This window comes from Acanthochromis polyacanthus, chromosome 6, assembly GCF_021347895.1.
Source record: "Acanthochromis polyacanthus isolate Apoly-LR-REF ecotype Palm Island chromosome 6, KAUST_Apoly_ChrSc, whole genome shotgun sequence".
NCBI classification, from domain to species: Eukaryota; Metazoa; Chordata; class Actinopteri; family Pomacentridae; genus Acanthochromis; species Acanthochromis polyacanthus.
The window spans coordinates 5750132-5764796 of record NC_067118.1 but is presented as its reverse complement, the minus strand read 5'-3'; the positions used below and the strand labels follow the sequence as shown (position 1 = coordinate 5764796).

At 37.6% G+C, this 14665-nt stretch overlaps 1 protein-coding gene and 1 long non-coding RNA gene across 8 annotated transcripts in view; one reads left to right on the top strand and one right to left on the bottom strand.

Annotated features, from left to right (window-relative positions):
- The window catches only part of LOC127534550 (uncharacterized), a 532033-nt gene that overhangs the window by 48849 nt on the left and 468519 nt on the right, over nucleotides 1-14665 (bottom strand). The gene's annotated exons all lie outside the window — the stretch shown is intronic.
- The window catches only part of LOC110960721 (uncharacterized), a 435352-nt gene that overhangs the window by 102058 nt on the left and 318629 nt on the right, over nucleotides 1-14665 (top strand). For 3 of the 7 annotated variants that reach the window (XM_051950017.1, XM_051950016.1, XM_051950015.1), the window contains exons 2-6: nucleotides 3543-3890; nucleotides 4253-4345; nucleotides 4595-4696; nucleotides 5133-5170; nucleotides 5270-5490. The exons of 1 other annotated variant lie outside the window; for it this stretch is intronic. In XM_051950017.1, the coding sequence (XP_051805977.1) occupies nucleotides 3543-3890; nucleotides 4253-4345; nucleotides 4595-4696; nucleotides 5133-5170; nucleotides 5270-5395 (707 nt within the window). In that variant the 3' untranslated portion in view covers nucleotides 5396-5490. Of the gene's footprint in view, nucleotides 1-2159; nucleotides 2295-3542; nucleotides 3891-4252; nucleotides 4346-4594; nucleotides 4697-5132; nucleotides 5171-5269; nucleotides 5491-14665 lie in introns of those variants that run through there. 3 more of the 7 variants (XM_051950020.1, XM_051950021.1, XM_051950018.1) reach the window with 2 other exon arrangements.

Sequence of the window (14665 nt, the reverse complement as noted above, 5' to 3'; positions counted from 1 at the left end):
TAATTTGTGTGTAAGAAGAAAAACTTTTCTGAGTGTTTCTGTAGATGTTTTATAGTTTGCATGAGCAGGAAAAAGTGAATTTCCTTCCAAAATAAAAGTCTTAAGATTCATCTTCCTCTTTTCTTTCAGGCTGAAAACGACTGCAGTGAACTCGATTACACTGAGGTGAATTTTTCTAACGTTGTTGCCTCCTCTCTCAACAGCGCCCCCTGTGGTGATGCAGATAACATCCTCTACTGCCCCCTTCAGACAGATGTGACGTCTGTCAACAACATCAGAGAAGATTCACCTCCTCTGGACTCTCCTGTTGTTCTACATCAGTAGTGTAACAGTTGCAGCTGTTTTAGGAGAATTTGTGACTCATTCCTTTTTGTTATAACTGTGCTGTCAAAATGTTTTAGTTTAGCTTCTCTTCAAGCATAATTCTGCTGTATTTCCATTTGGTTTCATTTCCATTATTGTGTCTCTGTGGGTCATGATAAGTTTGCAGATTCAGAGAACTGAGGTGAACACAAAGTTAACACCACCCACAGAACCACAACAGTCACATTAAAGGGAAATACACCAGGTTGAAGTAAATCAGAATCATCATTTAAATAATTTCTTTATATACTATTGCAGTAATTTTGACGAAGTTTATTGTTTTTATTGAAAATTTAAGTGTTTCTTGCAAAGTTCAAACTGTAAAGTTACTCAGGATAATTCATCTTTTAAATGTTTTTTTAATATATTTGCTAAATATGTTCCATGTACAGATGTGAAGATCAGGTCTTTCTGTGAGCTGTTGTGTTGCTTTTTCATAAATATATATGTTTTGTTATTCATGCTTTAATGTCCTGCAAAAAAAAAAGATATTGCAAAAGTTGGTTTGCTAAATCATTTTAAATAGCCATCATGTAGTCACCATGACAACAACAAGCTGTAAACTGTTTAAATATCCAACAGTAACAAACCTCCTTCACTTTATTCACCAACTCAAGTGATATTTTAGGAAAAACAAAACAATAAGAAAATGTATTTTACATTTTTTTTAATGAAAATTAACTTGACATTGAATTGAACATTGGCAGTTTAAACAGGATCTGGTCTTTATGTTTTAATAAACATGTTTAGATATATTTTGATCCACTGTTTTCCTCCAGTTTAGCAGTGAAAGTGTAGCTACTAGTTACTATGAGACACTGCAGCAGGTTGGTACTATTAAAGGTCAACGTCAGGTTACAATAAAAATATTCCCTCCATGTTGTTCCTGTCACATTTTTCCTCACTGTTGGTTCATTTTCACTGTAAATCCTGCAGCTGTATGGAAACAGAACAACCATGACACCCAGTGGCTGCATCTGGGTTTAATTAGTCACTTTAAAGGGTTTAATGTTTATTAAGTTACTTCTTTCAAATTTTACATTTTTAAGTTTTTTCACCTGGATCATCAAATTATATTTATCATGATTTAATCTTTCAAAGCAATAAAAAGGATAATATGTCCAGAATGGTGAATGCTTTGAATTGTCACATTTTATCCATTTGTGACTTTAAAAAATCAATTTTTTATATTTATAATGATGTACATGTATCCAAATATGTTCCTTTGTGTTCCTTGTTTTCTTTCTGTCACATGTAGAACTCCAGCCTCTAAACTATGAACAGATTTGTTGTGGAAGTTCAGCGAGGTGGAGAGAGGATGAGGAGGCAGACACAGAGAGACACACTGGAGACTCTGATGACTTAGGTTGTGAGGAAGGTTTACTGACGTCAGGAGAAGTGACACCGACAGAGCAGCAGTACATGCAGGCAGTGCCAGCATCACTTCTGAGGATTCTCTCTGATTTTCAGGTATATGTTGGAGTTGGAGGAAGGTCAGAGTTAGATTACAGACCAATATGAAGACAACTGGTCTGTTTAGTCACATCAGAATAGAGAATATGTAACCTTGACCAGAGCACAGAGTCCTGGAAGCTGCAAGGAAATACCTTGGAAAGGAGAAAGAGTCATTTTTCCTTCACAGGTTTGACTTGATAAAACTGCAGTGCTGCCAATAAATGAACATTAACTGTAATTTAATGAGCTCTATAGAAAGTGGTGTGTATAGACGGACAGCTGAACTTTGACTCTGCGCTTGAATAAAGAGGTTAAAGAAGAGGGGAGGAGTGTAGAGCTGAGTTTGTAGGAGGGACCATCATTAAGAGAAGTGAGCAGTTCCTGGTTTGTCAGAGAAGAAAGAAGAGAAGCAGCATTAAAGCATCAGAGCCTCAACATGAAAGTCTTCCACACTTTTTTCTGTTTCCTCTTCATCGGTGAGTTCAGTCACTTCTGATTTCTGTTCATTGTTCATCTTCTCACATTTATTTTTCTGCATTTCTTTAGAGTTGATCAGGAAGTTTTGCACCTCATTGAACAGTTTGAAGTGAGAACTCTGTTCCATGTTGTTGGTTTCTGTAGTTAAACATGAAGTTAACAGTTGGATATGAGTCACTGGAACATGCAGTTTATTGGAAGTAAACATCTTGAAATATAAACCTGTGAACATATTAAACGGTTCAAACAACGTTTTTATTTTCTTTTCAACAGTTTTTATTAGTTTTGCATCTTTTTCCTGCAGAATTCATCAAAAATATGAGTTTGTGTTTGACTTCTGTTGTATGTCGACTGTATATTTGTGTTGCTTTGGCACAAACGCAGCAAACACAGGAAACTGTAACCATCAGATAGACTCAGAAAAATATGTTAAGAGTCACACAAAACATGTTTAAAGCTACACAGAGCCAGTCTAAAATGTCTTAAAATCTGAACCTTGGAATGACACTGAAGGGTTCAAACAACCACATCAATCTGTAAATTACCTAATTAATTTTTTTGTTAGTTTCACTTCACTTTTTCCTCCAGATTTACATTATTTTTCTTTTGTGTCTTAGTTAAATGGTCTAGTTTAGTTCTGCTGGTTTACAATTTTTTTCCCCACCATTTTCTAAACAATCTGAAGAGGAACAGAATTGCAGAATTACAGAAAACCACTGACATTAGGTGTGGTTGTGAAGCAACACATTAAACCTTAACTTCAGCAGTAAAGATAGAATCAGCAGATGAAGACGTCTGACAGAAAATAAAAGAACAAACTAAACTCCAGGTCCAGTCTGTAGCTTTTACTTGTGAGCTTTTAACAGCGTCTCAGTTTCCTTTTGCTTTGTTCAGTTGTCAAAAAGATGAACTTTACTGATCATCAGGTAAATTCACACATTATAGCAGCTCTGAAGACATAAACAGAAGCAGAAAAAGAGAAGACTGATGGAAAAAATGAAGCAGAAACCATGATGAAATATGAAAAAATTAAAATCATTAGTCTGAAAAAGACAATATGACATTTATCTGACATGATGGATGATTGTAGCCATAATTTAAATACACACATGGTGTTTGGAATTAGACTTGAACATAAAAACTTTTTAATAAATATTTTCAATTCAATTCACAGAAATGTATCATCTTCAGACTGCAGCATGTTCCAGGATGATGTTAGTAACTATTGATTATTTATCTTTTAACAGCACTGCAGGATGGAAACACTGAATTTGTCAATGAAGAAAACAAACTATTCACAAGACTGGAAGGAGAAGACATCACAGTTGGATGTCCATTTCCCAACTCCAGACCCATAAAGTTCTTCTTCAAGAAAAACGGTGAATATGTAAACAATCTCATTCAAACAGCAAAGAACAACGAGCAGAGAGGCAGATACAGCATTGAATATGAAGAAAAACCTTCTCCATCAGATGATATTCTGTATGTGAGCATCAGTCAGCTGACGAAGTCTGATTCTGGTTGGTACAAATGTGCTGTGGGGACATCTGGACTTCGAATTTCATCTCAGGATTTTCAGATTGTTGTCACAGAAGGTAAGTTTTTAAGTCTCTTTCAGTGTCTGAAAGTGTAAAGAACATGCTACGGTATTTATATTAAAAATTTAATTCTTATTTCCATCAGTTTTGCTGTAAAACATGTAGAAACCTCCAACTGTTCCTTCTGCAGACTCTCTGAATATTCATATATTCTATTTATCTGAGTGTTACTGAGTAAACTCATAAAGACCCTGATTTGCTTTTCAACTCACAAATTAGGGACAGGGCTCGAGGACAACAGACAAGAGGATGAAGCTAATTACATGAAGCTATGCATGGACACAAACATGACGAGGGAAGCTAGGAAGATGCGCTAACAGTGGAGCTAATAGAGAGTAATATGCTTTGACTGTTTACAGACTTGACTCTTCCAACTTTTCCACCATCAACGTTTCTCCCATCAGCCTCCACTGAATCCTCCGAGCAGCTCGACTCATCTCCACCACGTTCAGGTACGTCTTAGAAATAATCCTCCAGATCAATGCAGATAAAGTATTTTGATGGAACTTTTTGACAACACAAATGAAGCTTCTGTAGTTTATGTAAGAATATACATGTAAAAGTTATTATGCGCTGGTAGCATGAGTCATATGGGAATTATCAATTTTGCTGAATATGATTCTATGGACAAAACTTGTGGCTCCACATTTACTAAAGTGTCAGAGTAAAACCAACCTGTTCTCCTTTTAACACTCCTGCAGATCAGCAGCTTTACATGGGTCTGATTCTGGTGGTCAAGATCTTCATTTTATCGATCCCTTTGATGATTTTCTGCAAGAAGAGAAGATCCACCAAACCTAAAGGTGAAGCTGCAGAAACACACACAGCTTCCATCACTTCATCACTGATCACTGACTCACATTCATCTGCTGGAAAATGACACAAACCTGAACCTGAACCTGAACTAACCTCTCCTATGCAGCAGGTTGTGTAGCACTGTTCAGATCTTCTTTTTTTTTTTTTATCACTCCATCACATTATAGTCACACCTCACAGTCAGGCAGCAGCAGATAAAAAAGCAGAAGGACTGTGTGGTTGTTTTGTGGTTTTTATATTTCTCATCTAATCTCTACAGTCACAGCTCCTTGTCTTACTTTTGAGTTTAGGTCTTCTAGTTCTAGTTCCAGAAAAGAGTCTTTCTCATTGTCTGTTTATTTGTTGGTTTGTTTTGAGCAACATCTGACACAAGATGAATAAGTTCTGCCTTACCTTATCTTAATTACATTTTCTGTATTTCAGGTCCTCCTGTGGAGACGATCTACATCAACATCTCAGAGGTCAGTAAATATGAGACGCCTGAACTTCATTAGTGTTTGTGAAAGCAGCTGATTGAACAAACTAAACTCCTCCTCTTCATCTTCATCTTCCTCCTGCAGTCCAGCAGAGTGATTGAGGAGATCAGAGAGGACAGACAGATCAGTTCTCCTCCTGTGGAAATATCAACAATCTACTGCAACGCCAAATACACCAAACCAAACAGAGCTGAAGACACCTCAGTTTAACCATCTGTAATCTGAGCAAACTAAGAAAACTGTGGTGGGATTTTAGCTTCCAGCTCAGAACTCAGATTATTAACAAATTAGACTGAATCAGACAACAGAAAACCACTTTTTAATAAACAGGTGGAAAGATTTTATGTATGACAGTCAGATAATGAAGTAGTAGTAGTAGTAGTAGTAGTAGTAGTAGTAGTTATATATTTTTGTAGATTCTCCCCAGTATGCATTATTAATCAGGTAAAAATCACACCATAAATAACACTGTAGAGTCTTTACCCATGGTCACAGGACTGGTTGTGAATAAGAAATTTATTGTTCAACTGACCAACAAAACAAATAATAATTCTGCTTCACCGCACAAAAAACAAACTAAAAAATGTTGCAGGCTGACATTTAAAGAGAAAGATTCTTCAAATATCCTTTACATCAGTTTAAATGTGTATTTTTGAGTAACTGTGATGAATATCTGCACAGAGTGGGATTATTTTAGACTAAAAACAAATCATGATTGTTTTCTGGTGGGAAAAAGCAACAGTTTCTTCTTATTTATTGTCAAACATTAATGTAGATGCAAATATACATCAGCTTATATCAAAACCTTCCTGCAGAAACATGCATAGGAACTCACACACTTGATTTTACTTGTTAAGAAATAACAGCAAAGCAGTCCTGAAACTATTTGACAGTAGAATGTACAATATCTTCACTCATGTACAACATGGTGTCGTCAGCGTAGAGATGTATATTACAACCAGAGAATAAAAGGAACAGGATTGAGCCGAAATGGTTTAGTGGAGGTTTGATACATAAAATGTGTGTTTTTGCATTTAATCTATATGTGCAACAAAAAAAAGCTTTTTTGTGTGGGTCTCTGGATGTTGTATAGTTTCTACCAGCATAAAAAAGTGAATTTCCTTCCAAAATAAAAGTGTTAAGATTCATTTCTTGTTTTCTTTCAGGAAAAAGATTACTCCAGTAAATCTGATTACAGTGAGGTAGATTTTTCTAAATTTGCTGTCTCCTCTCTCAACAGCGCCCCCTGTGGTAATGTAGATAATGTCCTCTCCTGCCCCCTTCAGATAGATGTGACGTCTGTCAACAACATCAGAGAAGCTTCACCTCCTCTGGACTCTACTGTTGTTCTACATCAGTAGTGTAACAGTTGCAGCTGTTTTATGATAATTTGTGATTCATTCCTTTATGTTGTAACTGTGCTGTCACAATGTTTTAGTTTAGCTTCTCTTCAAGCATAATTCTGCTGTATTTCCATTTGGTTTCATTTCCATTATTGTGGCTCTGTGGGTCATGATAAGTTTGCAGATTCAGAGAACTGAGGTGAACACAAAGTTAACACCACCCACAGAACCACAACAGTCACATTAATGGGAAATATAGCAGGTTGAAGTAAATCAGAATTGTCCTTTAAATATTTTCTTAATATGTTGTTGAAATAATTTTCATAAAAATTATTAATTCAAAAGTAAAGTATATCCTGCAAAATTCACACTGTTTCACACACACAAAATTATTCAGGATAATTAATCTTTTAAATGTTATTATTTTAAATTTTCTAAATATGTTCCTTGTATAGAGGTGAAGATCAGGTCTTTCCGTGAAGCGTTGTTTTTTAATAAATATATATGTTCTGTTATTCATGCTTAAATGCCCTGTAAAAAAAAAAAAATTGCAAAAACTTCAGCTGGTTTGCTAAAGCTTTTGAAATAGCCATCATTTAGTCACCATGGCAACAACAAGCTGTAAACTCTTTAAACATCCAACAGTAACAAACCACCTTCACTTTATTCAGCAGTTCAACTGATATTTTAGGAAAAACAACAGAACAAGAAAATCATATTTTACATGTTTTTGATGAAATAAAACAAAGAATAAAACCTATCTTCCTCCTACAGCCTGTCTGAAGATTATTTAGAATGATGTCAGAAAACAGCTGCAAGGAGAGGGGCGCTATGGAGCCAGGGACCCGGAAGGCAGCATAACGTGGATGCTCCGTGTAACCTGCATTAAAAACTTGTAATAACCCTACATTAGACAAGCCAACTGAACTGAGAAAATGTCCAAGACGACTACAATTAAGGACTGTGATATTTTCACCCGAAAGCGCGGTTCCCAAAAACCAGGTAAAGCTGATAGTCCACCACCGGATCCGCACGGCGAGAGGGCCGCTAGCCTTAGCAACACAACCGACCTCACGGCGGTATTAGTTGAACTACAGTCACTTCGCTCCGAGTTCGGTGGATTTGGAACTAAACTGAACAGTATAAGTAGTCTCATGGGTGAAATGACTAAGTCGGTGGCCGCTTTGGAGAACAGCATGGCAGAAGTGAAGCAAAATGTTGCCGCCAATGCTACACGACTGGAGGAAGCTGAGCACAGAATCATGACAACAGAGGAACACCTAGAAAAGAGCACAGCGGATCTCAACAGGGCCATGAAGCGAATCGCCTACCTGGAGACCAAGACCGATGACCTGGAGAACCGGAGCCGAAGGAAAAATCTGCGTCTGTTCGGCCTCCGAGAGGGCACTGAGGGCAAGCGGCCGCTGGCGGAGTTTATACGGGAGATGCTACCACGATGGCTGGAGACCGACAGATCCTTCACTATAGAGCGAGCCCATCGTACCCTCGCCTCGCCGAAACCGAACCAAGACAGAGCAGTCATTATCCGTTTTCTGAACTTCCAAGATCGGGAATTTGTGTTCCGCTCCACAAAGCAGCGCAACATTGCACACGATGGAAACAAGCTCTTCTTTGCCCAGGACTTATCAGCTGAGACCGTTCGGCAGAGAGCCGAATTCAACACCGTCAAAAAAATGTTCGCCGAAAAAGGAATGTTCCGCGGGTTCCAGTACAACCCATGCAAGATGAGGATCCTCCACAATGGGAAAATTCAACTATTATCATCACCAAAGGAGGCAGAGGAGTTTCATCGCAAGCACACCGGGGATAACTAACGGAATGCGGTGAGCTGTTCACTTACTGGACCACACAACAAGCTGGTTTCAGTCATTAAACACTCCATAAATGTGTGGATATAAGATGAGCCAAATAACCCGAGACTTTTTCAGTTATACATTTATCTTACTAAATCCAGGCAGCTATGTAATTTAATTTGTCAAAGACATTCCTCTATAATACTTTCAAGATGCCACTATAAACATTTAAGGTTTTTTTTTCTTCTTCTCTGCTTTTTGCACCAATATTATACATTTTTGTGAAAGTGTTATTTTTTCTAAGAACTTTTGTTTGTCAGAATGGACACCATTGAGAGACACTGTTGCCAAACAACTTACTGGCTTATCTAACCTGTTAACTGTTTGTTTAAGATATGGAAATGTGCGGTTTACGGACACCACTGTGGCTTCTGAAGTCAGGTTCTTATAGTTCAACTACTCCTCTGTAGAGTGGATTAGTATAAGCCCCTGTTCACTGTTCTGAGTAAGGGTGGGGACCTGGAGTATTATGGGCCAATCACAGGTATATTTTTGTTTGTTGGTTTTGAAGTATTTCTATGTATTTTATGTTAATGCAGCATCAGCAATGGGTCTCAGCACATTCACATTACAGAACAAAACTACCACTTATGGAACAAGCAAATATCCAGAACATGTCTGATATAAAAATTACAAGTTGGAACGTCAGGGGACTCAGAAAATTGATTAAATTGAAGCAAGTTATAAGCAGGATCAAACAGCTTAAATCCAAAATAATTTTTCTTCAGGAAACACACTTGACAATGTCTGATGTAAAACTTGTAAAGAACAGATGGTCTGGTCAAGTTGTACATGCATCATACAATAACTATGCCAGAGGGGTACTTATCCTGATCCATAGAACCATACCGTTTCAAATGACTAAAACAATCCAAGACCCTGCTGGTAGGTATGTAATCGCTCAGGGCAATATTTTTTCATTTGCAGTAAATCTAGTGTGCATATATGGACCAAATGAAAATAACCCTAAATTTTTTGAAGATCTCTTTCTTACAATATCTACTTTACAAGGATCTTAGATAATTGGAGGAGATTTTAATTGCACTTTAAACCCAACTATAGATCGTTCAACAGGCTCAGACATTTATAAAACGCAAACTAGACAAGTAATAAATCAATATATATCAGATATTAATCTGGTGGAAGTGTGGAGGGAGCAGAATCCAGACAAAATAGAATTCTCCTGTCAATCCGGTATACATAAATCACGATCTCGTATAGATTATTTTTTGGTCTCAAGAGGACTTTTATCAAGGATCAAAAGATGCCAGTATGATAGCATAGTGATCAGTGACCATGCAGCGATCTCACTGAGTGTCCACATAGAGAAATTTACCAATAACCCCATTAACTGGCGATTTCAAGCTAGATGGCTACAGAATCCTGACTTTGTTAAATTCGTAGGGGAAAAAATAGATAGCTATTTTGAATTAAATACAGACCAAACTAGTGCCTCAATGAGATGGGAAGGGTTTAAAGGATACATTAGAGGTGAAATTCTCAGTTTCACAAGTACGAAGGCCAAAAAACAAAAGAAACAGATGGAAATTCTGGAAAAACAGATCAAACTCTTGGAACTAGACCTAACTGCTGGCGATGACCAATTAAAACAAAGCGAACTGTTACGTTTAAGAACTGAGTATAATAAATTATCCTCCGATGCGGCCGCGAGAAATCTATTGTGGTTAAAGCAATCTTATTATGATCAGGGAGAAAAAGCTGGCAAGCTCCTGGCATGGAGAATTAAGAAAATGCAGAGTGACAGAGCGATTAATAGCATAATCACCTCTTCAGGGAACTTAACAGTAGACCCATGTGAAATCAATGACAGCTTTAGAGAGTTTTATAAAAATCTATACAAGTCAGAATGCCCTCAAGTTTCAGAGGAACGGGAAACATTTTTAGACCAACTTCAATTCCCGACCCTAGCAGAAGATTCCAAAAAGGAATTAGACAGAAATTTAACTCCTGAAGAAATATTACAGGCTATCAAAAACATTAACAGCGGTAAGGCCCCCGGGCCGGATGGATTTACGATCGAATTTTATAAAGCTTTTCAAGAAAAATTAACAATCCCACTTTTTAAAATGTATGAAGAAGCTTATCAAAATGGAATTCTGCCACCGACTCTAAGACTGGCAATGATCACACTGATCTTAAAACCTGGTAAGCCCCCTGCAGAATGCTCTTCATTTAGACCAATAAGTCTGATGGGGGTTGATACTAAAATACTTTGTAAAGTTTTAGCAAAAAGATTAGACTCCTACATCTCACAATTGGTTCATAATGATCAAAATGGTTTTTTACCAAAACGTCAAGGATTCCACAATATTAGGAGAGTTCTCAATATAATTTATGAGAAATTTAATGCAAAGGATACAGCCTTATTATCACTGGATGCCCGTCAGGCCTTTGACAGGATAGAATGGCCATATTTATTTAACGTTCTGCCAAGATTTGGATTTGGAAACAGTTTTCTTAAATGGATTCGAATTTTGTACATAGAACCCAGGGCCAGTATTTTAACAAATAATATAGTTTCAAAACCAATTACATTAGAACGCTCCACACGCCAGGGATGCCCACTATCACCAATGCTATTCATACTGGCTATAGAACCCTTGGCTATGGCAATACGAACACATACAGACTTGTCTGGTATCCGTATAGGAGAACAAGAACATAGATTGGCTCTATATGCTGATGATCTGATAGTTTTCTTAACAAAGCTGTCTATCAGCATACCAAGCCTAATGCAACAAATTAAACTATTTGGACAGTTTTCTGGATATACTATAAATGACTCAAAATCTTCCATACTATTTTTAAATGAGGACGAAAGGCTAAAACCAATCATACAAACCCCGTTTATTAATGCATACGAGGGATTTGTATATCTTGGAATTAAAATTACCCCTGACGTTAAAACCATCGTTGCAAGAAATTACGACCCTTTGATCAGAGAAGTGAAAGCAACTCTGGATAGATGGATGACAATGCCCATATCAATAATTGGCCGAATAAACATGATTAAGATGAGCGTGCTACCAAAGTTCTTATACCTCTTTCAGTCACTCCCTCTACCACCACCAAAATTATTCTTTGATGAAATAAACAGTATTCTTAATGCTTTCATCTGGAATAATAAAAAGTCCAGGCTGAGACTTCGCTTGCTGTACCTGCCATATGAAAGAGGAGGGCTAAAATTGCCAAATCTGAAATGGTATTACTGGTCTGCGCAGTTACGCTCAGCCATGTTTTACTTTTCAACTGAGATACCCCCAGCCTGGGTAAACATTGAACAAACATCAGTACCGAGCTTTGCATTGAAACTGTATTTGTACTCTGCAAATCCCAAATGCTTAAAGAAAATAACAAACAACCCTTTCCTTAAAAATACCATAGACATTTGGTATAGGGCACATCAACATGTTGGCGATCTTCCTCCTATTTCACGTCTCTCCCCTATATGGGGCAACATGTGCTTCAAGGCAGGAAGAGCGGATGGAGGTTTCAGAACTTGGGCATATAAAGGTGTACAGAAGGTGGCAGACCTTTATAAGGATGGTAGTCTCCTCACATTTGATCAACTATGTCAAACATATGACATTCCAAAGAAACATTTTTTTAAATATTTACAAGTAAAACATTTCATAATGTCAAAATACAAACACATTATATCTGAACCTCCGCTATCCCATCTGGAGAACCTTACACTGCAAAACTTAGAGGAGAATGGTCAAATTTCTTTATTTTATGCAACTCTATTGGCACATGATAAGGAAACTACCACTGACAGGCTGGATGCATGGAGATCTGATCTTCAAGAGGATATACATGAAGTAGATTGGGAAAATGCATGTTTAAAAGCCCAAACTCAATCAATTAATACAAGGATGAAACTCCTCCAATATAAGTGGTTGATGAGAACTTACATAACTCCGACCAAACTGAATCACTGGTCGCCCAATATCCCAGATACTTGCAGCAAATGTTTAGTAGGAAAGGGCACTCTGTTTCATTGTGTTTGGGGCTGCTCAAAACTACAGAAGTTCTGGAAATCAGTCATACAAACTTTGTCTAAGATTGTTGGTGTGAGGGTGCCTCTTCATGCAAGGACATGTGTGTTGGGTATATTTCCAGAGAACTGTGTTTTCACTTCAAGTCAATCAACACTCATCGATTTTGGACTCCTGCAGGCCAAGAGGCTGATATCTTTATACTGGAAAAAAATGGACGTACCCTCAATGCATATGTGGGTCAGGGAAATGGCATCTTGTGTTGTCCTAGAACGACTTACTTATATTGTCAGAGGAAGAGGGGAGGACTTCAACAAAATATGGCCACCTTTAACTGAGTTTCTCAGATGTTATGAGGCCAATTAATTTTGACAGTGGTGCTGAATTGTTGAGCTGTATGCTGTGTATTTATATTTATTTTATTTTATTTTTTATTCTTTCACTTTTTTATTTATTTGGGGGGATCATGTTGCTTTTTGTTTGTTTCATGCTGAGAATTTGAAGTTTTTCATAATATAAAGCCCAATAAAGATATTGTTTAAAAAAAAAAACAGCTGCAAGGAAGTACCAGAAAGAGGAAAGAGTAACTTTTCCTTCACAAGTTTGACCTGATAAAACTGCAGTGCTGCCAATAAATGAACATTAACTGTAATTTAATGACCTCTATAGAAAGTGGTGTGTATAGACGGACAGCTGAACTTTGACTCTGCGCTAGAATAAAGAGGTTAAAGAAGAGGGGAGGAGTGTAGAGCTGAGTTTGTAGGAGGGACCATCATTAAGAGAAGTGAGCAGTTCCTGGTTTGTCAGAGAAGAAAGAAGAGAAGCAGCATTAAAGCATCAGAGCCTCAACATGAAAGTCTTCCACACTTTTTTCTGTTTCCTCTTCATCGGTGAGTTCAGTCACTTCTGATTTCTGTTCATTGTTGATCTTCTCACACTTATTTTTTAAACATCTTCATTAAATCTGCCATCCAGTGTGCACCTTTTGTCTGGTTGACAAAACAAGTTTTGGGTTGAATTTTGTTGCATGTCGACTTTACATTTCTGTTGCTTTGGCACAAACATAGAAAACTGAAAATAATGCCATCAAATAAACTTACATAAACATATTCACAGTCACAGCAGTAAAACACGTTTAAAGCTACACAGAGTCAGTGCCTCTTGTACTTTGCAGTTTGCTGAAACATTTAGTGTAGTGCTGCTGGTTAGTGAAAGCTCTGGTCAACCACTGGCTGCAGCTGTGGTTTGGAAGCAACACCTTTAAGACTTCCTTTCCCGTGTGAAGATAAACTGTGAAAAGATGAAGGAGACATCAGTCACTGAAAATGAAAATAAGCAAAGAGATTTAAGTCTCAATCACATCTCCAGCTTTTACTTGGGCTTTAAACTCAGAGTTTTACTTCTGAGAAACAGGAGGTTTGATGTTTGCACAAGCAGTTCCATCCATCCATTCTCTATATACCGCTTTATCCTCACTAGGGTCGTGGGGGGTGCTGGAGTCTATCCCAGCTGACTCGGGTGAAGGCAGGGGACATCCTGGACAGGTCACCAGTCTGTCACAGGGCTACATATACAGACACACAATCACACCGATGGACAATTTAGAGTAATCAGTTAACCTCAGCATATTTTTGGACTGTGGGAGGAAGCCGGAGTACCCGGAGAAAACCCACACATGCACAGAGAGAACATGCAAACTCCATGCAGAAAGATCCCAGGCCGGGACTCGAACCAGAGATCTTCTTGCTGCAAGGCGAAAGTGCTAACCACTACTCCAAGCACAAGCAGTTATTAAAGCAAAACATTAATTTGAAAAATAATTAATTTGAAAAGACAACATGACATTTATCTGACATGATGGATGATTGTGCCCATAATTTAAATACACACATGGTGTTTAGAAACTGCAGCATGTTCCAGGATGATGTTAGTAACTATTGATTATTTATCTTTTTAACAGCTCTGCAGGATGGAAACACTGAATTTGTCGATGCAGAAAAAAAACTCTTCACAAAACTGGAAGGAAAAAACATCACAGTTGGATGTCCATTTACTGTCCTTGGAGGCAGAAACTTCTTCTGTAGGAAAACATGTGAAGAAGGAAACATTCTCATTGAAACAAAAGAGGACAACCATCAGAGAGGCAGATACAGCATTAGATATGAAGACAACAGTCCTAAATCAGCTGATACGCTGTATGTGAGCATCAATCAGCTGAAGAAGTCTGACTCTGGTTGGTACAGA